Raw genomic sequence first — 27112 nt, forward strand, 5'->3', positions numbered from 1 at the left:
ACTGCAAAACACACCCAGCCCGCTGCTCCTTCGCTCGGTGTTCCCTGGGCAGGTGAAGGACTGCATCCTTCGGCAGCTCCCTGCACAGCGCCGGTGATGACAAGCACCAGGCACTTTACACGGGCGTTTGGTTGGCTCTGGAGAAAATGAACAAACACAACGAAGACGCCTGTTCCCTGAAACACATCCAGAGCGTGGCTGGCACATTGCAGCAGGTGCCCAGATCTGAGTCTTGCAGAGATGACTTAGGGGAGCGGGCAGCCCGGGATGGGACCAGACCCGTCCTTCTGGCCACCACCCTGCACATCAAAGCCTCGGCGACACCAGCAGGCTCACAGCCACCAGCCGAGCACACAGCGAAATAGGGGCAGGGAAGGACTGGCCTGGCACGGCACATCCATCAACACCACTGCCATTGCCCTAGCCAAGACCTGCCCAAGCTTACCCTGAATTCGGGGAGCTGGCTCGGGCAGGGCCGCTCTGGCTGTTGCAACACAAAACGCAGAGCAGGTTACAAGCTCCTGCAGAGAGCTGGCAAGGCTCGAGAGGATTCTGTCGTTGTTTCCATTCCCCACACCACCGCAGGCTCCCAGGCCCCAAGGCAGCTTGCACACACTGATCTGAGCTTGCACTCAAACAAAGCACCAACAGCAGGCAGGGGAAGCGCTGCCACTCCTTTGCCACGCTGTATTTGCCCTCTGTACTTAGGAGATGTCCCAGCCACATTCATGCCCCTCCATACGTCTGCCCACACAACCAAGCAGGAGGCAGGTTGGGAGGAGGTGCTCCAGAAAGCCAAGGGCACCGTTAGCAGCTGACAAGCACGGCGATGGCAATGCTGCAGCGCTGCTCCTCTTGCAGGAAAACGCTTCTCCTATGGGACTTCTGAAGAAACAGCCAAAATACCAAAACAGAAAGAGGAAGCCAGGCAAAAGAAAAGGAAGAAAAGAAGCAGCAAGCAATACAAACACTTTCTATAGTCCAGGTTCGTACAGGTACTCCTAGACACCGCTTTCAAGTAACGTGTGGCCTTGTGAACAAACGGGGAAGCGACTGATGCTCCTAACCACAGCTCTGCCACGTGCACGCTGCTGGCAGCAAGCAAGGGACTGCTCACAGGCAGCAGAGCTATAACAATCATCAAAAACGGCCTGAATAAAGAGGCCATCAAATTTCCAATGATTCCTGCATCGAGCCCATAACTTCTGGCTGAATTACCACGGCTTTTCTTGAAAGGCATCTAGGCTTGGATTAATGATTTCAGAGATGAGAGATCCACCATATCCTCTGCTATGTTGTCCCAGTGCTTAATTGCTCTCACTGTCAAATAATTAAATGCATTATTCTTTTCCCACTAAATTAAAAAACCCTGTATCATCAGAAACTCTCACTCCAAGAAGACACCTATACACCATGATCATGTAAATTATTTTTTAAACTTTCTCTTCAGTAAGTTTAAAAGAATGAGCAAGTTAAGTGCCTGCAGGATCGTTTTCTGGCCATTGGATCACTCCCGAGACTGCTCCCAGTTGTTCTACCCCTTACAACGAGTACGTCAGGAGTGCTGGGCACAGCGTGCCAATAATAGTCCCAACAATACTATTTATACCTCTCCAAAGTCCCTAGTTTATAGATCAAAAGGTTAACGTTAACTCCTGGATACAGGATTATTCTGAGAATTCCCAAGTCCCCCAGAACGTCCATTGCTTTCCAAATTTAACTTAAAATTAGAAAAATGAGCCTGGGAGAGGCAGATCTGATGCGGAGCTGCCTGCAGCTAAAGAAGCGTACACAAGAGCCGCACTCTTTGTCCTTTCAGTGCAGGTTCCTGCAGCTGGTCTCAGCAGCCTGCTGCTACTCCCAAACATTACGAATTCACATCCAAACCACACCAGACTGCTTGGCAGAACACAAGCAAATTTTAAATGAAAAAGTAGCATGTTATTAGCTTGGGGTTTTTCTCCCTCCCTGTAATTAGAATATGGAAATAAATTAAGCATCTTCAATAGGGCTGCGTGACAACTGTTCAATGTGACTTTTTCGTGGCAATTCTGGTAAAACAGTTCTAAAAACCAAATTAAGCCTTGTGAGATCTGCATCATTACTTGGAGCCATATGCAGCAACACGACAGAAGGAGAATTTCTGCAGAGAGGTGACCAGATCTCTCAGGAAGCCTGATAGCACAGGAAGCTGGGCAGGCCAGCAGTAAAACATACATTATATATATGTTTTATATAGATACAAATCAGATCCTAGATCTAAGGATTGTAATAAAAAAGGTTGGCAACGATTTGAATGTATTCATGCTCAGTTCATTCTCAGCTGTCTCACCATCTTTCTTCGTTCTGCACTGGGTGGAACAGTTGTATCTTTGCTGCTCTCATTACATTTTCACCTTCCAGTACGAGTATTATCAGTGTTTAGTGGACTCAACTTTATTCTTTTCCTGCTTCTAAAGTCTGAATTCTGCCAGTTCCCTAGTTCCAGCCTGTAGGTACAGTCCATCCCGGTCTCTTCCACCAAGCCCTTAACACTGCTCTGCTCCAGATTTAAACACTCCCAGAAAAGCAGCTTTGCTAATCTAGCACTGCTCTGCTGGGAAATCTCTTCTTCCTTAAACCACATCAGGCTGGCGGAGAGCGGGTTCAGCGGGGTCCTTCCTTGTTCTGTATCCTTCTCCAGCAGGTTACAGCCCAGCCCCTCGCAGCACAGGAGAGCTGGAAGGTGCAAAGAAAAGAGGCGAAGGCAGAAGACAGACCCTGGGGCTGGGAGCAGGGATGCTGGGCTACTGGGGGCACAGCTGAGTCCCTTCAAAGCAAAACAGAAACAAAATGTTACAGCGATCCGCTGGAAGACAAAGCTCACAGGTCTGCCTGCGAGCCCCCAGCACAACCTGAGGATTTCTGCAACTGCTCCAACGTGGTTTCTGCTAGGGAAAGGCTGTCGGAGGCAGCCCTCGGGTGAAGGTTCGCCCTGCAGAACAGGGGGACAAGGCAAAGCAGCTCCTGCTGGCCCAGCCCCACAATTAGTGCTCCTGCCAGCTGCTGCTTTCTTCCACTGTCACGATGGATGGACGGGTCCCCCCCAACCTCCCCACTCCTAGCACGAGGCAGGGCACCAAGCAGGGATCCTAAAACTGCTTGCAGCCCAGCAGCCACCCAAGCCAACTCTTGCCTCTTGGCTTAGAGTTTCTCTTACCTTTCCCCAGCCTGGCAGAGGAGGTGAGAGTGAGGCTAATGCCAGCAAAGTACAAACACAGGGGCTGCAAAGAGCACTTCAGTAAGCCCCACGGAGCTGATCACAGTCAGCATCTCCTCATCCAGTTTGCCATGACAAATCCTAACGTGTTCCTGCTTCGACTGCTGAAGGTCCTGGCTCCTCCTCTTCGTGTCTCCCTGCTACGGGTGGATAACGCCCGGCTGGCCGCCCCGCAGCCTGCAGCAGCAGCAAAGCAACGCCCGACTTCCAGGGGCTGCTGGGCACCGCCTGGCCTGCTGAGAGCACCAACACAGGTGTGCACCTTCCAGAAGCATTTTTAGCAAAATAAACCATTATGCTCAGAAACTGGATGAAGATCAGCTGCTTTCACTCAAACCAACGAGCGCTCGAGAGCAGAAGTGCCTTCACCTAACCCCCGCATGGGCTCCACTGCAGACAGCCAAACTCCAGGCAAGAAACGATTGCTGGCACTAAACTTACTCCATTCTGGTATCCCTGCCCAATACAGCTGCGGTGGTTTTTTTCTTTTTTTTTTTTTTTTTCCCCCATTACACTGAGTTTTTTAACAGGCGAGCAGAGTTCTGCTTTCAGCTACAGCTCAGAGCACGGTGAGCTGCCCCGTGCGAGGGCAGCCCCAGGCCACAGCTGGAGCTCTGCGGTCCCCACGCTGTCCGAGGCACCACACGTGCATGCCACAGGCAGCCAAGAAAGGACCAAAAACGAGAAGGAAAGAAACTGGGTGCGTTGCTACTGCCTGTGTTTCTTGCAGCTCCTCACATGGCATCAGCCGATCCCGCGCAACAGGCTGTGAAGTCGCTATTTCATGCTGAGCATTGCAAGGAACAGGCAAGAACCAAAAGCAGCACTCCCAGGGCCCAGGGCAATGTTTCCAGAGATGTTTGTCTGGGAACAGGAAAAAAAAAAAAAAAAAAAAGGGGGACCACAAATACATCTGACACCACTGTGAGAAAAACAGTCAAGAAAACTGCTTCAACTGGGACAAGAACACATCATCTTGTGTGTTGATGAAAATCATATCCGAGTGATTTCTACATTGTAATGTGATCAACCACGTTTCTATTACTGGCGCAGAAATCCCCTCCAGCAGCAGGGAGAAGTTACTAAAAATGGCAAAGACGGAATATCCTGCTTTGTCTTCCCCAGAAGCAAAAAAAAATCGAGAACAAACAAAACCTTCCTAATTAAAGCCCGCGTTGCTTCGACAGACCGCACGCGGCATTCTTCCCACAGCCCCGCAATTAGCAGCTCTTTCGAAGTGAGCGAGCAGCGACCGAGCAGGAGCTGTTCTGGGCGCACATCCACGTGCTGCTGCAGAGCCACCAGCGCGCTCCCCGGGCTGCCGCTCGCGCTCAGCACCCAGCCCCAGCGTGCCCGTGTGAGCCGTCAAATTTCCCCTCTCGTCAGGGTTTTCATCTCCAGCTCAGCACAAGCTTGCCGACAAACTGAAGAGCTGGAGGAGTGCACCCAGCGCCACCGGGCAGCGAGGCAGCTGTCAGGGTGCGAGCATCTCTTCATCCATCAGCGGAGGGGAACGCGCCGCGCACCCACGCGCTGCCTTTGAACTCCGCACAGCACCAGCGTCCCAGGGGCTGTAACAACCAGGGAACGATATTTAAGCAAGAAACACCGGGCTGATAATAAAAAATGCATCACGAGCAGATGGCAGCGCCTGGAAGAGCTGTGGCAGCACTGCCTTCCGTTCCCTGCACTGGTGCTGCAGAGTTGCAGTTTGCAGTGCGGGGTCTTACAGCCGCTGCTGGGAGTCCGGACGGCTGCCTAAATATCGCCGTGGAGCACCAAAAGCATTGATCAGCCAAAATACACCACAGATCCACCCCTTAACGCCCTTTCACCTGCAGGTTGAGCACGCACCCTCTGGAAGGGCGACCCTGCTGTGACTTGACTGCAACGGCACCGATCTGTGCACGGTCACCATGTGCCAAAAGTCACTTTGGTTCAGGCTGCCAGGCAAGCCCTGCTTCTGTGTAGATGTTTGCAAATCAAGCTACAGAACCTGCTTTTTTCCCTAATTTAATGATTACTTCAATGGACAGGTGCTGTGCAGAGATGTGGATGCCGCTGGGCCAGGGGACACCGACCTGTTGGTCAGAACACCACGGGGCAGCTCAGAGCGGTTTCGATAGCCGGTCTGCTGACAGAAATAGGTCTGCTGGGGACCTGGGAAGGGGACGGTTATTGCCGTGGGCTGTGGGCAGCAGCAGGCAGCCACCACCAGCCAGCAGAGCAGGCACAGCACCAGCACATCCAGCTGAATACGAGGTGAAAGCACTGCACGGCACCAATTCACTCCCTAGCTTCCCGCAGGAACCCATCTCGGTAAGAAGTCCTACACCAGCGGCAGCCTCCGGCCTCTTCACCGCTAAAAGATTCCCTGCCCGGGACATCTGACCACAGCCGGGCTCACGCTCCTGGACCTCCCTCCTCCAGCCCATACACACAGCCCTGGGCACCAGGACAGGACCTTCCATAGGAGCTCCTTCCAGGTCCAGAAGGGCCAACAGCAGCTCTTCAAAGACAGACAGGTTATTTCGCTATGCCTCTTTTCTCTTTTCTTATTTTTTTATCGTTTCTCAAGGAGACAATATCCCAACACCATCTCGCTTAGGACCTGCCCTTTGTTTAGAGGCTTGGAGCCTGCTGAGCAGCCCCAGATGCCTGCAAACCACCGGCTGCCACCTGCATGGCCCCGAGAGATGAAGAGAAGAAGTTCTGAGGCCAGGAGCCCTGCTAGCAGCCTACAGCCCACGTCAGCACCGTGCTGCTGGGCACAGACACAGAAAACCAGGCCTTACAGCGACAGCAACACCCGTGTGCATGCAGGGAGCAAGCAGCCGACCGGCCCCGGGATCAGCCACGTCGTGGCAGACAGCAGAAATGCCCACGTAAGCCCAGCAGCTTCTGCTCCGTGCTCCTCCTTCCTGCCTAGGCCCCCAGTTGAACTGGTACCCACGTCCTGGGCTCACGTGAAACCAATGGAGGAATTAATTTCACGATTTCGTCTGAGAGCTCAGTCCCCCTGACCTGGTTCTCCACACAGCACAGGAGAAATACCTTGATCCACCACCTTGATCCTTTATTCACTCCTCCCAGACATGTCCCAGTGAAGTTAAATGCAGCAACTGGAGTTTCTGAGCAGGAGGGGCCTCCGCAAAGCTCAGGACACACACGCACACTTCCCTTTCAGTCTGCTGTCTCATCCTGGAAACTTTTGCTTTCTTAACAGAGTTGTAAATGGATTAAGAAGGAATGGAAGAAATTTGTCCAAAGGTGCAGTTTGTGCTAGTGCACCAACTGCTCAGCACAGGGCAAAGCCAATTCTCTTCTGATCTCTGTTCTAAAACCCCCTTAACATGCGACAACATCAATTAAAATTGTCACCTGTTTCAGATTCAGCTTCGATCCCAATTCAGGAAGCAAATCCTAAACAGAGAAAAAGCTGGTTAAATTCGTGAGAAAATTACTTGCTTCCTTTCAAAGACCAATCTGCATGTGCAGAAAAGGCTACTGAGGTCCCCTGGCAGCTATCAGGTTGGAAGAAAGCAATTTTTTGGCCCCAGTGGGTTTCTACATGAACCAGGGGGAACAAATGTTTATGCCTTGCAGGCAATAAAATACCTTTTCCCTCCTCTCCTTCTCTCAGGCAGCACGTCTGCAGGAGTAGTCTACCAAGAAAAGAGCAACGCTCTCAAAAATTAACGAAGAAAACTCATGTGTCCTGCAACATGAAATTCTGGGTGATTTCCACAACTTACAATACACCCACCTGCTCTCATAGAGTTTTTGAAGGGGAAAAGGTGTGAATGTGGGGGCTGGTGCATGGAAAGTTATTGCGGTGCCATGCTGATGAGCCTCTTGTAAGCTGCTCCACAAAGAAGTAATCGGGACAGAAAAATGACAATGAGGAAGGACTCTGCTACTCAAAAGAAAATAATATGTAAATTCAAAAGACAATGAGGGAAAAATTAGGTACTAATTATCGGGAAGGCTGAACAAAGCAGCTGCTTTATTGTCTTGCAGAAATTAGATCAAATCTTGGAGACCGGTGGGTTCAGATGCAGAGGCTTGAGTAGGAAACCTGTGAGCAGCCTCTTCTCACCACCTCCTCGTGAATTTTGTTTCTTTCCCTATTTTAACCCCAAGGCAAATGGCTGGAGCTGCAGAGGACGGGCTCTGCGCTTGTTATAGTGGCCGAACAACTGCAGGCTTTGGCTTTTGAAGCCGCTGCTACTGTGTGAGCAAATAGTGATCAACACCACAACCACAGCACCCCGTGTAACGGAGCGGTGCAAACACTCACAAACGCTGCACGCAACCTAGAGAGGCCTTAAAGCCCAAGGGGTTGCATAAAAATATTCTTTTGATGTATCATAAAATATGAATGATGAAAACACTCCTTCCTAACCTAGCTGTCGTCTTTTAGAAGGGAATTGCCTTTTTCAATTGCTCAGCCCCAAGAGATCTCTCCCTGTCAAATTCCACCAGGGTCTGGGGGTTTGCCCTGCCTCATTTAAGTGCACAACAGGCTGCTGGAGGAAAGCTGCGAGGCCATTTCAGTTGCAAAGCCTTGTTCGGATGAGGAAGCCTTACGCAGGACTTCCAACAGGCTGCCTGTGCTGCGTCGAGGCCTCCCCAGCTGCTAGCCAAAAAACACAGCAGGGGTGCAAGAGCGAGAGAATTGAAATGCAATCAGGGGAAGTCAGAGGGGAAATCGGTGGTTTGGGAGAATGGTTGGGAAATCATGGCAGGCGTGGTTTCTGCCCTGCTCTTGAGGCTGCGTGCCCATGAGGTCTGCAGGCTCGATGTGCTCTTTGGACTCTCACCTGCTTCCGGAGTCCCAGGTGGTGCCGCAGCCGAGGGCACCTTTCTCCATCTGTGCCTGGCTAGGTGCCACCAACCTTTTTTTTGTTGTTATTGCTCCCCCTTCCCCTGCTCCAGACCACAGTGATTCACAGCTCCTGAGACCTTTACACCCTACTACTGCCGTGCTGCAACATGTGGGTGACATCTGAGGCTAATTTGCCTTTTGCTTGTCCACAAGATGCTGGTAGCTAACAGCAATCCGTTACAGCCGCTTTTACAGAGCTGCAGCAGCTTCCCATTTATTTCTGGGTGTCACTCAGGTTGCCAAGAAGGGCTCGCAGCAATCCTCTCCTTGACCTAGGTACAGGATGGTCTCTCTCCATCATTAGACACAGCATGATGGAAGGATCTAGCTCATCGTAGCTAAATATAAAGTGTCACAGGGCTGGAGACCAAGTGCTCGCAGTAGAGATCTGCTTGTTCCCAGCACCTATTCCCTACCTCCCTAGCTTTGGCAAAAAAAAAAGAACAACTTGGCCAATGTTTACGACAAAGAAAGGCCCATTTCTGCTCAGCCCCGCTATTACTTGCAGGCACCAGGTGACTTCAAATCTCCTTTTGCCTCCTAAACAACAGACAGATGTCTCTTTTGTTAAGTGATGGTAAATCCACCCCCAAGGATTCTGGAGGGAAGGTTTCTGAACAAGGTGCATTACTGTAGGCAACACATACAGAGGGAGAAAACATCATCTGGTTTACTACTTCAATGATAAGCAATGCAATCAAGTTGCCTAGCATATCAGCTTCTTGACAGCTTCCAAGCTTAGGAGAAGCCTCCAGTTAACACACTATGCTTAATTTCCTTTGGGTCAAACTTATAAAAAACCTAATTTGCTTCACAAGCAGCTCTGAATTTCAGCAAACGGCTGATGAGCAACACAGCCAAGAGAGAAAGGCCATTTAGTGTCTCTCATAGATCTGCTGGAGAAGGTAATTGATCAATTATATATTTAGCAACACGATGGGGAAGAGAGCTGATTGTGGCCATGTGACTACTTTAACACCTCTGTCTCTCTGCAGGAAGAGAAAAAATAAAAATAGAAAAATAAAAAGAATAAAAATCAATCCGCTCAGTGGGACACCTCGGCATTACACGCACTCCCATGCAGCAAGGTGTCCCTCGCACGCACTCAGAGAAAGCCAAGACCGATCGCAGCAGCGCCGCTGACTTCTGGGCGTATACATTACCAGGCTCGGGGTGGGTTTAGGCATTGTCTTCCGTGCTCTGTGGACCTTGACTTCAGTGTTAGCAGCGGTGGCTTTTTTAGCATCCATGTCCTTACTGCCCTCCCCAAGCTTGGCTGGCATCGTGGCTTGCATCTGAGAAAAGGTGCCCACAGTTCTCCCTTTGCTTGCTCCTCCTGGAAGGGTTTTTGCAGCATGGCCGGTGAGAGAAGCAAAGGTGCTGGTAGTCCTTAGAGGCTGCTCCTGTGCCATCTGCTTGGTTAGAATATATCCATTGCTCCCCGTTACAGAAGTCTGTGTGAAGTCATTAGCTTTCATATGGTTTTGCTTCCCAGTCTCACCGTCTCGTTCAGAAATGCCATTTTCTGCTATCCTATTTAATTTAGTACTAGAGTCCTGCTGGCTCACTTTCGTATTGTCCTGAGTGTTTTTTGCTGGGTTTGGGTGGCTACCAGCTTCGCTGTGCTCACAGGAACCGTTGGTTTCACCGTCTACAGCCATTTTTGGTTCCCCCACTTGCTTTTCTGTAGCACTTTCATCTGCAGCCATGGCATTGAACCCTGGAGAAAGAGGGAGGGTAAGGAGAAGGGAGGAGAAAGAAAAGGGTCACAAGGGTTATCGAAACACACTCAGAGTGGCTAACAGAGAGGAAATGTCTCCCCAAAACACCGCCTGCTACATATAGCCATTCAGGCTGCCTACTTACCTACCTGACTGGCTGGGCTGGATCCTCAGCCGGGGAAAAGTGGGGCAGCTCAGCTGAAAGCAGTGCACTCAATCTGACTTGCCTCAGCTGCCGATGTGGCCATCTATTCCCAACTATGGATTTTTCAAGGTAAATATTATCTTTAGCTTTCCTAATAACTACATTTATTGGACCGTATGTCAACACCTCACACGTCAAACAAAACACCGCCCGATCTTGCACTCACATCCCTGGCAAAGCTCTTCAGAAGCACCAGACCGACACAAGGAAGGTTTCTGGTGGAGCAGGTCGGGGATGCTTCTGGGCACAGGCACAGCTCAGGGGCCACAAGGAATAACTCCCTCGCAGATGGAGCTCTGCAGGCATTGCCCACCCAACACCACTCTTTCACAGGAAGCAGCAGCCCAGGAGCAGGATTCCCAGTGTCATTTCAGAGGCAACAGCCAGATTAAACACAGGGGTGAAGCACTTTAAATGCAATTCTAGCCTAAAACAATTACATGATTAAAATGTAGCAAGATCTTTGCAGATTAAAAGCTCACTTGCAGATAAAACAGGAGTGTCCACGCAAAGAGGTTTTTTCTCCCTTCTAAATATTCCCATGCTCCCCCTCCAACACTTTTGTCCCACCAGATTTCAGGCCCAAGCTGACAGAATCCAAGTACGAACACCATGTACTTGCAGAAAGGTTTCCAGCATGACAAACTAGCAGCTCCCCAGGCAACCAGGGATGATAACAATTCACTGGCACGTTCAGTAAAATGATTAAATCAACCTGCTGTTAGGGATTCCTCGTATTGTTTTCCTTCCAGAGGCCAGACAGTTATGAAAAGCACCAGAAGTACCACCAGCTAGAGCTTTGTCCAGGCGGGCTGTCAGAGCAGGCAGGACTGATTTACAGCCAGCTCAAATTGAAGTTATTTTAGCCCACAGCAGAGCCCAGAAGCCAAACCGAAGGCCAGCTCTGCAAGCCAGACCAGCAAGCTGGTATCAGCACCTCGCTCCACGCTGCTCTTGAAGCCCAAACACGGAGACCAATATCCTGTACATCTCTGCTGATCTGGCAGATACCTTATGTGAGGCTACAGCATGAAGACCATTGCTGGACCAATGGGCTGAGGCCAACTGCATGAGGCTCAATAAGGCCAAGTGCCGGGTCCTGCACGTGGGGCACAACAACCCCAAGCAGAGCTACAGGCTGGGAGAGGAGTGGTTGAGAGCTGCCAGGCAGAGAAGGACCTGGGAGTGATGGTGGATAGTCGGCTGAATATGAGCCAGCAGTGTGCTCAGGTGGCCAAGAAGGCCAACGGCATCCTGGCTTGTATAAGAAGCAGTGTGGCCAGCAGGGCTAGGGAAGTGACTGTCCGCCTATACTCGGCTCTGGTGAGGCCACACCTCGAGTACTGTGTTCAGTTTTGGGCCCCTCGCTACAAGAAGGACATCGAGGTGCTTGAGCGGGTCGGGTCCAGAGAAGGGCGACGAAGCTGGTGAGGGGCCTGGAGAACAAGTCCTACGAGGAGCGGCTGAGGGAGCTGGGCTTGTTCAGCCTGGAGAAGAGGAGGCTCAGGGGCAACCTTATTGCTCTCTACAGATACCTTAAAGGAGGCTGTAGTGAGGTGGGGGTTGGTTTGTTCTCCCATGTGCCTGGTGACAGGACGAGGGGGAATGGGCTTAAGTTGCACCAGGAGAGGTTTAGGTTGGATATTAGGGAAAAACTTCTTTACCGAAAGGGTTGTGAGGCATTGGAACAGGCTGCCCAGGGAAGTGGTGGAGTCACCATCCCTGGAGGTCTTTAAAAGACGTTTAGATGTAGAGCTGAGTGATATGGTTTAGTGGAGGACTGGTTAGTGTTAGGACAGAGGTTGGACTCAGTGATCTTGGAGGTTTCTTCCAACCAAGACGATTCTGTGATTCTGTGAAGAGGAGCCCAGATTCTGGATCTTGGGATGTCAAACCCAGCGTTTTCAGGCTCCTGGTTCGAAGCCACGCTGTGCCAGACTTTGCTGCGTACCTCTGAGTGCACGGGCAGCTCAAGGCAAACACCAGCAGGGCTGGGGGAGTCCAGAGCAGCATTGCACCACTGCTTCCACTTTTCCCTTTTAAATGCATCCATTCAGTCCATTTTCTTACCCCTGGGTTGACCTCAAAGACCTGTTTTGATACCAATTCCTATACAAACAGCACTCACAGATGTCACCTCTAAAACCAATGCATTCTAGTACCTGAAACTACTATATTAGTCCCCAAACCGTCTTTTAGGCACTCAGCTGGGACTTGAAGACAAACATTTCCAACATCAGATTCAAAGCCTTGACTCGGTCAATACACTCGGACCACCCGATCCAACCTCCAGCTCAAAGCACAGCCAACACCAAACTGCAGCCAGGTGCTCAGAGCTGGCCCAGGTAGGGCTCCAAGACCTCCTTTAGCCCTCGACCTGCCCGGCCTCACCCTCACCACAGCTTATGTGGAGACAGTCTCAACCCTGCCCCTTGTTTTGGTCACTAAACATCTTATTGTAAGGTGTCTTCAAAACCTGACAATGTCTGGTAGCTCCTCCCTGAGGTTTAATGTGGGCAATGTGTGCTGAGGGGACACTTGTGCTACACAGACCATTCCCCACCAAACCCAGCCAGGCTGTGAGGCAGAGCTGGGTGAGCTCTGAAGACAGCAGGGGCACAACCCCTCTGGAGGCAGAAATTCAGTGGCTCTCCAAGCACGACTCCAAGTCAGCAGCCCTGTCTGCTGCCATCTCACGGCTCCCAGACCACTTTCTGTGTACTGAAAGCTCTGATAAGACGCACAAGGGTTTGCTTTGGGTAGGGACGACTCTGATTAGGAGAAGGTAAAGTGCTACTAGGTGCTCTTTCACTGTTATTTGTCTATTTGAGAAATCTTGGGCAGCTGTGCACTTACTCTTTCAACTTTTATTTCTCATCCTTCATCAAGTGTCTTTAGAAGACCACGCTAGTGCCATTTAAACAATCCTTTCAGCAAAGTCAGCACCAAAACAAAGCAAAAAATGGGCTCCCTAATCACAGCTGAAGGTTTCTAGCACTCAGCAGCAGGAACCTGGCTGAGTGAGGCCTTCGGTATTTGTTGATTCAAAGGCTGTGCACTCCCACCAGAACAGTCAAATAACTTCAGTGGCTGAGCATTAGATAAACTGAATAAGCAGAGTGCTAAAATTGCTCTATCTGCCAGGAAGGCAACCAAAACAAGGTGAATTAGAGCACTGCCCTAGGGAAAAGAATAACTGCATTACCCCTGAAAGCGTCACGGACTTTATGAAAAATCCATGAGGCTAAAATTAAAATCCCACATACAGCTTACCCCTCACACTCTTATTAAGTGTCCAAAACACAATCCGACTGACTGTGGCAGTGCCATAAATCTCTACAGACACCACACCTCCAAATCTGCGTTACTAGAAACTTGACAAAACAAAGCCGTGAAATTCCACCATCCCTAAAGCTACGCCAGGCCTCAGGCCGCAGGGAGGGCTGTGCTGCTGCTGCTGGGCTGGGGAAGGTCGGCCCCTTCCTCCTGCTCCCCGTTCTGGCAGTATTGCGATAATTTCATGAGCTGGTTACTTCAGGACAAGGCTGTTTCCTACAAACTGAGCGCGCCTGGTGCCCAGCTCGGTGAGCCCACCAGTTCAAATCAACCCAGGGCCTCACCTGGGCATCGGCCTACAGCCGCCCCCACTAACAACCGGCTCATCAGGAACCACGTTGCTAATTAATACGTGGTAACCCAGTCAGATCACACAGCCAGCGCAGCTCCCCAGGCATGTTCACACGTCTGACCACGGCCAGCAAGTCTTGGGCACGCGCCTCCAGCAGCGCATGTCTGCAGGCTGCCGAACAGACGTAACGCAGCTTGTATTTACATTTCTGCTGAACTGGGGCCTACAGAAGGGGATGGGAACATGAACTACAGAGAGCAGGAATCTCACTTGGGATAAATGCTGGATAAAAGCCTACAGGAGCTCTTCAACAGCACCACGCAGCCAAAGAAATGCTCGCTCCTTACGTGACCTTTTCATCTCCCCTTTTCTCATTTTCCAAAAAAAAGGTTTAATTGCAAACCTGCTAAAATCTTGTCAAATATACCTCATGGCAATGAGTTCCATGGGTCAATCACAAGTTTTTCTTGAAATGAAGGCTTCAGCTGAAGCCTTTTCTGCTCATGCTGGGAATGCAAGTGAATAAAAACCTAAAATCCATTACTTCTCTAAAACTTTACAGCTTGACAACACTCATTTTGTTCTAAGCAGACCAAGACTACATTTCATCTGCATTCTCCTCTCTCTCCAACTCCATTTTTGTTCTTTAACCAAAAATGAAAGTTAGAAAGACACAGCCCATTTTCCCAGATTCTAGAAGCATCCTGGCATCTCCAGGGATGCTTTATGCAGATCCCATGCCATATTCAGCAGTAAAAGCCAGTCACATTGTCTCCAACGCTTCCTGCACCCCAGTACAAGCATTCCCAATTCATTTTAAATCAGCAAGGTCTGGGACCGGTAACATGCCCAGAGGCCAAACTGTTTGGCGACGTGTTCACCTGCGAGGTGTCAGCAGTTGACACCAAGCTGAAGCAAGGTTCAGTCACTGTGCACCTTCTAGGAGCTGGCTACGTTTTAGTAACAGAAGGAATTCAAGGCTTAGAGAAGTATGCAGATAGATGACCCCTGCAATTCCACAAGCAAAGAATAATCAGTAATATATTTAAATGGGCACTCTGAATTACCAGCTCATTGAGAGCAATGAGGAGTTCACACCCTCCCACCTCCACGGGCTCACACAGACCCTTTGCAGCAGCTCCAGTCTGAAGCTTTCTTCTCAATATCAAACACAGCTGCTCAGAATTAAATTAAAACTGCAATGAAGAGAGCACAATCTTGAGAAAGGAGAGGAGAGGCTAAGACAGATAGGCTGAGGACATTTCATCTAAACTGAGATGTCTAAAATATCTGAAAGGCTGGGGTGCCACTAAGCCACCATTGCCACCACCAGAGAGAAGAAAGCTCAACTAGCACGGTCTGACTGAACTGTAGACATCTGTCTTCGGGTAAATCACCGCCTGGATGCGTCTACCACGTGTAAGCAGAAATGAGGTGGACTGGTTCAGAATTAGAACGGTAAAATAAAAATACCTGAATTAGGCAAAACGAAACCCATCTCTGAAATCCCAGCCCAGACTCCTCTCTGCTGCCTTCGCCTGCCATCCGTCCATCTGGCAGAGCCAGGCTTGGCTCCTGTCCTGCCCCAGCGCCTGCCCTCGAGCCCAGCAGGACAGATGCTCAGCCACCAGCAGCTGGAGGGAACCAAATCACCACTGCAGGTACAGCAGGGGACTGGTACCCACCAGGAACTTCCCCTGTGCAAGCAGCCAGGTGACCAGCTCAGAGCTCTGTAGTAACCTCAGAACCCTCCAAAAAACATAAAAGTCTTAAATATGTTTTTTTAAACTCATATCTCTGCTCAGTGAGACAAAACAGGAAAAATATGCAAGTGTTATGAGCATTACTCCAAGCCAAACTGCAGTCATTGCTAGGTTTGAGGGGAAAAGAAAAAAGATCCTACAAGTGAATGCAAAATTATCTGATCTGGAACTTTAACACATTTTCCTGAGCATCTTGGTACTGAGCGCTGGTGGAGGTGAGACACACGCTGCTCACATCCTGCGAGGCGTTTCCAAAGCGCTTCTTGTGTGCTCGCAGTGGAACAAGGGCAGGGCGGCCTTCAGGTGCCGCAGGGGCAGTGCCACGCTGAGCGAAGCTTGGGCAGGACTTAAACGAAAACTCATGATTTTGAACTGCAGTAGGTGACAGGTGAGTACTGCAAACATTTATATTTATAATACACACATTTCACAGATTTTTATCCTAAGCACTTGCAGGTCATCTTTAAAACACCAGATAGCACGGGCATTATCCGATATCCAACTGTCCTGCTGGAAAAAACTTTCAAAAGCAAGAAACACACCTGCTTGTTCCTTGGGTTGCAGTTCCTCCCACCCCTTACTTCTCAAAGTGAAACGAAATTGTGAGGCAGAGAAAAGCCCAGCTGAAATAAAAAGGTTGCCGAAGAGATGTGAGCTGAAACGGTACAGACCAGTAAGAAATGGGAGATTGAGATCCTGTGCTCCATTTGAAAGGAAAACCCCACCTCTATCAGTCAAGCCAAAAAGCTGAGTGTTTTGAAGCCAATAAATGAAGAGAATTATAAGTTTCAGGCCAAAGTTCTTCTCTGGAGTGAGCTATTGATGGTCTAGTGTTTTTTTTCCCCTGTTTACATCTGTGCAGGCAGATGACACCCATCTGAAAGCTTGGCTCTGTATTTCCATGATGCAAGTGCCACCCCTCCTACTGTCCTGGAGTACACAGGCACCTGTGGGAGCCCGCCTCCCATCTCCTGCACGACCTACCAATAGCCAAAACAGGGAAAAACAACAGCAAAAAAAATGTCATCTGCTGTTATATGCTCCATAGTGAGCTTACACGGGTTGAATAAATGGGATTCTGCTTCTTGCCGATGAGCCACCCATGAACACTGGTGGACTGAAGGCTGTTTCGTGTCCTGCATGAAATTAATTTGTTCCTTTGCTCTGGGATGGGGTCCACAGTGTCATGGGGCCACGAGGCCCCAACCTGGCCATGCCCGGTGATCGCAGTGCTCCTGCTCCCTGTGGCTGCAAACCCGAGCACGGTGAGCAGCTGACGGGCTGTCAGGGCTTGGGTGAGCACCTCGAGTGTCTAATGAGCATCGTTTTGTTTTATCTGCTCTCCTGGCTGCCGGTCTCAGCAGGGAATCCCAGTGCTGAGTAGGTCAAGGCAAGGAGATTATTCTTTTCCTCCTTTTAGAGCAGCCATCTCTACACCTGGGAATGCAAAGGTTGCAGAGGCTCAGTGGAGAGCAGCACGTTACTCACCCTCGGCAGCTTCCTATCTGCAGTAAGAGGGAGAGGAGAAAAAAAAAAAAAAGAAGAAAAAAAAGGCCCCTCCAGGAATTTAAAACCCTGATGCTCTCTAAAAGCAGTTTTAAGTTTATTTGAGAGCAAAGTGACTGTGCACGTCTCATCCAGCACCGCTGCTCTTGTAAGCAGCTGCCTCGGGTGAAGTCTGGGAGAGGCTGAGCGTAATGGAGAACTTCGTTACCGGCTGCCCTCCCTCCCTGCTCGCCTGGCTGCGGCTGGAGTGGGGCTTCCCACCTCTGGGGCTGAGGAATAGAAGGAACAGTTGGCCTTGAGAACTCAAGAAAGATGTATCACAGAGTTGGGAGCTACAGACTTTAGGAGGACTGAAATCCCTTGCAGTTCTTTCAGGAAACCTCTAACTAGTTTCTGAGTCAGAATACGTACAACACAGTCTAATAAAACCATTCCTGCTCATCTCTGCCAACTCCCTGCCCCTTTTCCCTGTCAAAGGGGAAGAGATACCTAAACTTTTACCCACACATAAAACCGAACTGCGTTTCCCCACGGATGACAAAACGCAGTCTCATCCACAGCTTTTTTTTCCTATCCGCATTGAGCAATTTTACACAGAAGGAGACATTAAGCCTAATGAGCAGCTTAACCCGAGCTTTACACAGGCTGGGAATCAATCCCAGAATCAGAAATTAAAGCACCAAGAACACCTGAAGATCTCGTTCCTACAGATGTATGTTAAATTTATAGTTCAATTACTTCTCTTCATCGGTGCCAGGATGAGGCTAGCAGAGGACGTGCCAGCTGACAGCAGCGGCGCATTGCTGCAATACCTTTCCCTCGAGGAACAAAGAAGGAAACACCACGACTGCTCCCAGCTCCAGTTTCCCCCTGGAGCCCCAACCTCCAGGCTGTTCCCTGAGCACCCCCCGAGGGCTCATTCCCATGCAGCCATATCCCAAAAGGCAGGCTGGCACATGGAGGGTGGCCCAGATAGGGGCACAGGGCCTCACAACGCCTGACTGCAAACTGGGCAGTTCAGCTATTGCTGCACAAGCCTTGGAGCCTTCCCTGCAAGAAAAGACCTTCAGGGACAGTGGTGGTGCCAGACAGCAGCTCACAGAGCCACAAAGTCACCGAAGGGTTCGGGCTGGCAGCTGCAGGCGCTGCTGCAGCAGGGCCAACGTGCCTTGCTTGTGGGGCAGGCTGCTGAACCTCATTTAACGTGGCTACCTGAGTTCCCTGGCACAGGGAGAACAGAACTTTGCATGTAGGTGTGTAACACACAAAGATATATTTGGTGGGGCAGCAGCGGAGCTGAGACACATGCTGCCACAGCTCGAATGGGGATCTGATACCAACCTCAGTATCAGTACCGTTCTGAGTCAAGGGAGAGTAAAAAGAGGGTTAAACAAAGCAATTCACACTAAATATTTAACCCAACCATCACCTTTAGTCAGCCTTTGGATCTGCCAAGTTCCAGCCTCTGGAAGTTTCGGATCTCAGATTCAATATCCGCAGATAACCTGCCAAGGGAATTTTCCCCAAGGGAACAACAAAACCCAGGACAGATCTAGCTTTGTGTTACAGGCAGGAGTTCCTACCAAACAAAAATCGATCTGCTCAGCCTAAAACAGGACCCAGAAGCACCAGTGGTCTTGTGTGGCTGCCCAGTTCCAGGCATCCTCCTCTCTAGAGAGAGAGGTTTAAAAGACAAATCTCAGGCGGCAGGGTGCTCGACCAGCCTGTACAGCCCACCTCCACCAGCTGCTTCCATCCCGCAGGTAGGAAACTGGGCTCAAAGAAAACGTTTCATTCCAACGTGCAAGTCTGCTGTAATGACTTCATGTTCATATCACACTCAGAAATGTAAATTCCTATGCAAATGCTGAACGCTGTTATTAGCAGGCTTTAGGACCGTTAACTAACTGAACCCCTATGATGATCACAGCTGGTTAACGAAGGTCAGCTAAGAACAATGCATACAGCAGTGACCAAGCAAACCATTGTCTTTTACACATGTGGTATGTTTGGGAAGAAAAAGAACAAATCTGAATGTTACCACAAGAATGGAAACTATGCAGTTGAGAATTTAGGACCCTTTCTGCCCTGGTAACAGAACTGTGCAGCACCCTGAAGTGCCTGAAAGTCGAGCACCTTGTCAGCTCTCAAGACTGCTCCTGCACGGGGAGGGTTCTCAGCTTCTTTTTCACACACAGGCATTTGCTTTTAGTCAAAATCAGTCAAGACATACAAGGCATAAAGTTTCTCTATTCCAACCCTCATCCTGCTTTTTCACCTCTCTAGACTCTTGACACTTACCTTGAGATCACCCTAGACCTAAATAAACTCGCATGATGCTCCTGAGCCAAGCAAGGCAGGGGATCAAAGCTCATCTCCAGCCAGAGCAATGCAACCCCACACCGACGCCTCAAACTTCATTTCTGGTCTTCCCAGGTCAGAGCCCCACACGTGGTTGGCGTCAGCAGCAGCTCTCACGTGCTCCCAGTTAATATGCAAGCACCGTGGCTACATCTGACAGAGCATTGAATATTTTGCTTGTTCTGGGCTTTACTTTCTAACCAGAGCAACTTGACAAAACATTATGCTGGACAGAAGAGAACAGAAAAGGCAATGCTGTACTCATACAGGTCTAAATTAAGTATAAAAATTTGTTTCTAGCTAAAACTGGGTATTTTGATGGGGTCGGTCCAGTGCTATTCCAGTGTTCTCTTACAGAGAGGAGAACGAAAATAACACCAAATCCCTGCAGATCAATGAGAAGTAGATACTCAAGGAATAACAGAGCCATGAAAAGGGGGGAAAAAAAGATAAAGGGTTGTGTGCTTCTTTTCTCCCTAATCCCATTGACATTTATTAAGCCCTCAGATTTGTGTGTGTGCCTCTCGCACACAGCCACATAGGAAAGACTTCATCAAACTAACACATGCACTGCAGCCTGCAAAGTAAAAGCAAGCAGAGACAACGCAGAAGCCATGAAGCAACCCTTTAGGGCACGAGGTGCAGAGAGTCTGCCCCCACCAGCCATCCTGCAGCGACTGGTGCCTCTGGAGCAACAGAGAAACTCAAAGGAAAACAGAACATTAACGTTAACAGAGAGAAGGGCTAGGTCATGGTGTGGCTCAGAGTTCAGTTAAAACCAGCCACACAGAGGAGGTTCAAAGTAACTCCAGCCTCCTTTGCGTTTCACAGCCACACCAAAGCAGAAGTGAAAATCAGATATAAGTCTGTAGGTGGGTGGGGATGGATGGACTGCAAAGCGAATCTGCATCCGCTGGGGAAAAGCCCTGCTCAGGGTAACACAGGAGGAGAACAGAGCCACTCTTTTTGTGAGAGCACATCCGAGACTCCTGGGGCACAGAGCTCATCTCCAAGCCCCAGCTCTCGCTCCCAGCTCGCCACGTGCCGACCCCAGGAGCCAGGCTGAGGTCTGGCCCCCAGCCGAGGCAGGTGCTCACCTTCCTCCTTGTTGTTGGTGATGTCTTTCAGCAGCTCAGTCTTCATGCAGGCGTCTTTCCTCGTCTCTCCCTTATTCAGCACAGTTCGCTAAGGGTGGGGAGAGAAGGGACAGGGGAGAAAAAGAGATTTGGAGATTTAGCTCGGTGTTCAGACACACAGCGCATTCAAACCAACAGACGGTCATGGACATATCCTGTTTATAGCATGGGCAAACCTCATTCTGCAAAATAACGCTGCCAGGAAACTGCCAAGGCGCAGGTCAAAGATAAAGGGCTGGAAGGCCTGGCCCAGCACAGCCCAGCCCGCCCCAGGGGGGACGAGACTTCGGGTCCCTGGTTAAGAGGCAGCCGGGCAGTTCTGAACGCCAAAGGGTCTGGGAAGCCAGCCCAGCGTGGCTGTACATTGAAAAGGTCACAAACGGCATCCCGAGGAAGTGACCCTCACTCCCCCAGACTGCTTCAGCCGTGGGTGGGAGGAGGCAGAAGGACCGCATTTCTCCCTGCACACCATTTATCCACCAACAGGCCAAAGTGCACCTCTGTGCCTCTGCTTTCTGTGGTTCATTCACACCTAACTTGCAAAGTGCCAGCCGCCAGCGAGCTACACCTAGCTCATCATTCCTACATCCATGTTTATTAAAGTCATGAGCTCAGCTTTTAATTCTATAGAAAGTGATTTTTCTTTTTTTTCCCCCTTTTATTTGTGAGCAGAAAGGGAACACCTGCTCTCTCCTCCGCCTTTCACATGCCTGGCATCACGTTGCTGGGTCAGGTTTGCAGCCCTAATGCCTCTCCTCTTGGCTTTTTCTTGGGGGGGTCCACCAGACAAAAAAAGCTACCAGAACAAAGGAAAAGATATTAAATAAAACAAAACAAAAAACAGACAAGAAAGGGTCCTTTGCCACAGCTCTCTGCTTCCATGGACGAGCCCAGGAAGGCGCGATGCCAGCCCTGGGGCCGGGCGAGGCTGCGAAGGGCTCACTGCGAGCGGCGCAGGAGGAGAATAAGCCCCGGTCAAGCCAACTGTCGTAGGGCGACGCAGAGAGCAGATGGTGCCTGCAGCCATGCAAATCAAAAGGTTTAAAGCACGCTGAGTGATAAAGGGGAAAAAAAAGCAAAACAAGGAGCCTGCCCATCTCCCGCAAAGCAAGCAGGAGATAAGAAATACGCAGGAAGGCCTATCAGCCTCCAAACCATCACCGGGCGAGCCCTTCCCCAGCACCATTTGGGCTTGGAGCTACCGGGGGGACGGGCCCTGGGGTGGGTGGCAGGAGCCAGCACGTGAGCTCAGGGGCTGGCCGTGCTGCAGGGTGGGCTCTTCGCCAAGGGGATCCCAGGACGGGCTGCAAGAGCCCTGGCAGGGGACCTGAGGGCACCTGAGGGGTGCACGGAGCTGGCACCCCAAAGGATTGCTCCTCTCGCGAGCAGGAAGCTGTGGGCAGCCGGCACTGGGGCCAACACCGCACACGGCCACAGCAGGAGGAGCTTGGGCAACGAGCACGCGGCCTTCAGGCTTTAACAGAGAGACAAAACCCAAGGCTCGCACAGCCTGACACAAAGCCTGCTTCCAACAACTTCCATCAAGAACTGGCCCAGGAAGCACAGCCTCACACCTGGGCACAGGTCAGCTGTTCTTTGCTAAGCCACTGCCCCGCGTTCTTGCTGCAAACACCAACAAGGAAATCCTTCCTCTCCTCCACCCAGACTGGTTGGAAACTGGGAACAGCTCCACTTCCCTGCTGGACTTACCCTGCTGCAAGAGCACCGTGAGGAGCTGTGTCAGGCCGCAGCGCTGTCAGCTCAGACCTGCAGCTCACCCGTGGGCACGAGCACCCGGCCCTGGCCAAAGAGATGGAGCCTCGGCTCACCTCACGGGGAGCAGCCGGTCGTCCCGACCTTTGTGACAACAAAGAGAGCTCTGGGCATCCCTGCTCTTGGACTGACTCCTACCGAAAGCCTCAGGATTCCCAGCAGGCCGTTTGCATCCATCTCAATCTTTGTTTTTCCAGCAGCCCCGCTCCACACAGGACTCACGCTCTCCCTTCCACGGGGACGCTGCTGCTGCTCAGAGCACGAGGCCTGAAGAAAAGCTGCTGCAGGGACCCTGGAGTGGAGCAGACCTCGGCAGCTAACGAAGGCGCTCCCTCCTCTCTGCAATTAAGAGGAGCACGGAGCTGCCCCGGATCCCGGCCAGCAGCAGGAGCTCCCAAAGCAGCACCAGGGAGAAGCCATCGCTTCTTCACGTTGGAGGAAAAGAGCTGGGTGCCAAGGCAAGGCCACCCGAGGTGGCTTCCAAGGGGCTCTGCTGCTCTGTAGGGCAGAGCCCCAGCCAAGCGGCCCTGGGCAGCAGCAGCTCTACCACCTGCAGGCACTGCTCCGGCTCAAATCAAAGCCCAACGACGCTGCTGCGCCTTCACAGCCCTGCGCGGAGGCGAAAAAAAAAAAAAAAAGAAAATTAGGCCAATAAAAAAAAGATGGCTGTGGATTTGGAAGCGTTCTCATCAAAAGGAGGCTACAGAAAACCACTGCAAAGCCCTCAAAGCCTCTTCCCCGAGGCCAGGCGCTCTCCCACCCGTGCTCCATCACCCAGGGCGGGCAGGAGGCAGCACCCATGGGTGCCCGCCGCCCACCGGCCCACGGCTCAGCTGCCCATCCATTCCCACCGGCCCACGGCTCCACCCGGCCGAGTCAGCAGCAACTTCGCTGCAAGTGTCAATACCTCCATGTTTGTGTGGCTTGCTTTTCCCCCCTTAAATTCAGAGCAAACTTCCCCTTCTGCTCACACCCCATGGCCCAATCCGTCGGCTGCTGATTGGCAGGGAAATCCTATACCCACCCTCCCCGCCAGAAGTGTCGGCTCTTGCAGCAGTCCCAACAAAAGCCAACTGCCAAGCTCGGGCTGCTTCACAATAAAAGTCTCGCACTCTCCTTCTTTTTTTTATTTATTTTTTTTTCCCCCTTTTCCTGCAGCCGGCTGCCTCCATTCCCCGGCTGACCCCGGGCTGCTTGTTAACCTCCAGCCACCGCGGAGCCTCCCCAAAGGTTACGTGCCACGACCAACGAAGCGTTATTCCCCCCACCACGACCTTTTATTTGGAGGTTTTGAAGGAAAGAAAAATGGCTGCGTCTTAAGAAAGGTGTTTGAAAGGGCTTTAGAAGCCATGAGGACCCAAGCAGAGAAGCAAGCGCTGCTTCTAGTTTTTCCTCTGCTTGCCAAAAATAAGGCTCCCCTTCCTCCACGAGGTCTTTGGAGGGGATGGCAGAGAGGTCAGACCGAGGGAAGGGTCTGCAGCATTCCCAGGCAGCCAACTACAAACGACACTGGTGCCTTTAAAACAAAAACCAACAACAAAAAGAGCAGAGCTGGGAAGCACAGAAAGAGCCTTCTCATCTCAGCCTCCTCCTTGGCTTTTTCAGCAGCCACCCGCGTGCCCTTCGCAAGGGTCCAGGCAGGTTGCAGAGGCAAAGACAAAACATGCACAGCACAGCTCCAGCACATTGCAGCTTACCAAGCCCAAGAGAGCAGCGAGTTGCATCATGACCCAGAGCTCCCTGACAGCAGACCAGGAAGGAGCGGAGGTGGATGTGCTAAGATGTCTACCTTCACCACAGTCCTTTTTTTTTTTTTTTTTTTTTCCCTTTAAAAACCAACCTTCCAGGAACCTGAAACTTTGCAGCAACGTTGTTCTGCTCTGAGGCAGGCAGTTCATGCAGGTCGGCCTGAGAGAGGGCTGCCAGCAGGATGAGCGACCCCTCTCCACACAGAGCCGCATGCGGGAGCACCAACAGCAAGAGGGACGGCACCGACCCTGGAAGCCCTGGGGCCTGCAAGCCCCAGACCAAGGGGCTGGCACCCAGGGGACACCGACCCTCCAGGGGTGACAATGCCACCACACGGGTCCCCACGAGGCACAGACCCCGCCAGCTCCCACCCGCCAGCCACGGGGCAGGATTTCAGCCCCAGCACGGCGGTGAGGTCTGCAGAGCGCACTGCAGCACCAAAGGGAGGCAAAGCTCCCGAGAAATGATGCAACTCCAGCAGCAGCACAGCCCCATGCACTCTCGTTCTTCCCTCCTAAAAGCAAAGCAACAAACCCAACTTGCTCATAGTAACCTTTGCCTCAAAGAGAAGGCAAGCGCTTTGTAGCTAATTACAGAGGAAGCAATGATTAAGAAAACACTCGTGGAAAGACAGCGCTTCTCCTGTAGGCAGGAGGAGATGGCTGACTGCAGACTCCAGCACTACTCAGGTCCTGCTGTGCATGGGCAAGGTCTGGGCTCACCGCTCATGGGGGACGCTGACCGCAGGCCTGGCATTAGGAGCAGCAGGAGAAGCATTTGATTTGGAGAAGGAAGGAGACGTAACGATGTACCTGGCCTACAAAGCAGTCACCAGTCTCAAAGCTCCTTTTCTAGGTTAAGGCCACTTCCTTATAAGCCTCGTGCAATCATGTGAACATGGAATTTTATCTGCAGCTCACAACAAGCACTCCTCTCAGCCTCAAGTTTGTCCCCAAATCAAACAAGACCTGCAGTTCTTTTGTCTCCCAAATCCCTCCCGTCCGTGCTCTTCCTAAAAGGACAGAAACATTTCCTTCTCTGCCCCCATGGCTCCCTCCTACTCCAGCCGCACAAATCAACTCCCCAGACAGGGGGAAGGGTAGAAACCAGGCGCAAGTCCCTGCATGCAAAAGCTGGGAACGAGGAGACACTTGCATGAAAGGCAACGGGACCTCGTATAGCACAAGGCAGCCCACAGTGGTGCTCAGGCTTCTGGCAGGGGGGTTTGCAGAGCCCGAGCTCCACGGAGCTCCTGCAGCGGCGAGGCGATGAGCAGGACAGCAGCTCTGGCATGGCCGCAGCGACGCTGTCTCGCTGCTTCCATGCTGGGAAGCGTTGCACCCATCTCACTGTGTCCCAGTAGAGTTAAAACCAGTACGACTTGTATGTGCAGACAAGTGTAAATCCAGAGCAGACAAAGGCATCTCCTCCTGCCCCTGGCTGAGGTTAGCAAGAAGTACAGCTGCTGCCTGCCTTCTCTTAGCACCAGGGAGGGGGAGTAGGGCACCCTAAAACGAAGCCAAAGATTCCTCGTCCTCCCTAGCAAAAGCAAACCAGCCACTTCAGAAACACCAAGTCGCCAGGAAGGCTCAGCAAGGATGAAACCATAGCACCAAGAAGAGCCTGGAGCGAGCAGCCTGCAGCACCCTGGGGCGCAGCAATCACCCCCATCACCAGCACCCAGGCACCTCTTCGGCCTCCACGCTCCTCTTCCTCCCTCCCCCAAACCACCACAGCCACAGGAGCAGCTCCCTCGCCCCTGCCCGGCCCAGGGACACCAGGCAAAGGAGCTCCTGCTCCAGGCTGGAGCCGAAGGAGGTGGCCCCAGCCCAGGCACTTCCTTGGGAAGGCCCTCACCCCACGCACACCACCTCTTCCGTGCCACCTGCAGCCACAGCGACGCCTGCGAGCCGGGAAAGCAGACAGGGAGAGGAAAAAAAGGCAAAAAACAACACAAAAGTTGCACCCTAGGGCCTGTCCCTCTAATAGCTACAGCAAAACCTCACCAAGACTTTACTCTCCTGGAGGGTGAGAAAGGCACGCAGCGCTGCCCAGCACCCGAAGTCCTAGAGGTGGCAGCTCCTCACCACCTCGCCTCCATGGCCTACGGGCTTCGTCCTTCGTGGGGCTTTTTTTCTGCTCTGTCATTAAGAGTGGAGCCTGGTCTTTTCCTTCAATCCCAAGAATTGCACTGAATTAGATCATCTTTCTCGGCTCACCTCCCCCTACAGGCAGCTCCCGAGCATGCTCAGCTCGGCCTGGCGCTGCCATTTCATAACTGCATTGTTTACAGACGCACACTGACCTGCCATTTTTTGACAGTAAGAGAGGAGCTGGTGTTTGCAACCACGGTCGCTCGCAGCCCCTGCTCCTCGCCACCGCCGGGGCGCAGGCGGGCTCCTGCCTCGCAATAAAAATCCAATTTGGAGAAGGGAAATTGCAAAGTGTGGAAAGTAGCAGGCTATTGTTCTTGTTGTTGTTTTTCGCCTTGATTTAGGTCAAAATCCACCTGCTCTGAACGCGCAGTCTAGGAGGAAGAAGTTAACCCCTCTCTGGGGCGAGGGGAGCACAGGTCTCGTCCAGCTCAGTGCAGAATGCCAGCCATGATTTCAGCTTCTTCGAATCACAACTGTGCTTCGATGTCACCTAAAAATATAATGCTCAGCCCGGTCTGCCATCCTCCGTCAAGCCTTCCTCTGAGAAAGAAAGGGTTGGAAGTATGGTATTTCCCTTGAATAAACAAGTTGGCTTAGTCCCAGCACATACAGTTTTCTCCTTTAAATGCAAACCAGAGTATTTTTGCAGGCACACAGGAAAATGAGGAGAGGAGGAGGGGAAAAGTTCCTCGTTTAACACCAAGAGCTCCATGAAAAGCCTTGTAAGGTTGCTCCCAGTCCCTCTCTGTTCCAGTCCTCTCCCCGTCTGTGCTTATCACACTTCCCAGGTGAAAGCAGCTCCGAGTTATGCTGGAGAGAAAATGCCAGAAGAGCTGGAGGTTTCCTCATCCTTGGAACAAGGACAATTTGTGCAAAGCTTCCTTTACAAGAGGCACTGTGCTGCTCCGACACAGTATGGCAGCGTTGCAGGGAAGACGCTGGCACGTCAGATCTTCTTAACCCCCAC

At 51.4% G+C, this 27112-nt stretch overlaps 1 protein-coding gene across 13 annotated transcripts in view; it reads right to left on the reverse strand.

Annotated features, from left to right (window-relative positions):
- Window positions 1–27112, reverse strand: part of EHMT1 (euchromatic histone lysine methyltransferase 1) — a 112899-nt gene that overhangs the window by 40139 nt on the left and 45648 nt on the right. For 8 of the 13 annotated variants that reach the window (XM_032200115.1, XM_032200119.1, XM_032200120.1 and 5 more), the window contains 3 exons: window positions 20429–20516; window positions 9311–9867; window positions 6641–6682 (listed from right to left, as the gene is read on the reverse strand). In XM_032200115.1, coding sequence (XP_032056006.1) covers window positions 6641–6682; window positions 9311–9867; window positions 20429–20516 — 687 coding nt within the window. Of the gene's footprint in view, window positions 1–6640; window positions 6683–9310; window positions 9868–20428; window positions 20517–23147; window positions 23272–25995; window positions 26052–26294; window positions 26405–27112 lie in introns of those variants that run through there. The other 5 variants (XM_032200122.1, XM_032200116.1, XM_032200124.1 and 2 more) reach the window with 4 other exon arrangements.

Source organism: Aythya fuligula, chromosome 19 (assembly GCF_009819795.1).
Source record: "Aythya fuligula isolate bAytFul2 chromosome 19, bAytFul2.pri, whole genome shotgun sequence".
Classification (NCBI taxonomy): domain Eukaryota; kingdom Metazoa; phylum Chordata; class Aves; order Anseriformes; family Anatidae; genus Aythya; species Aythya fuligula.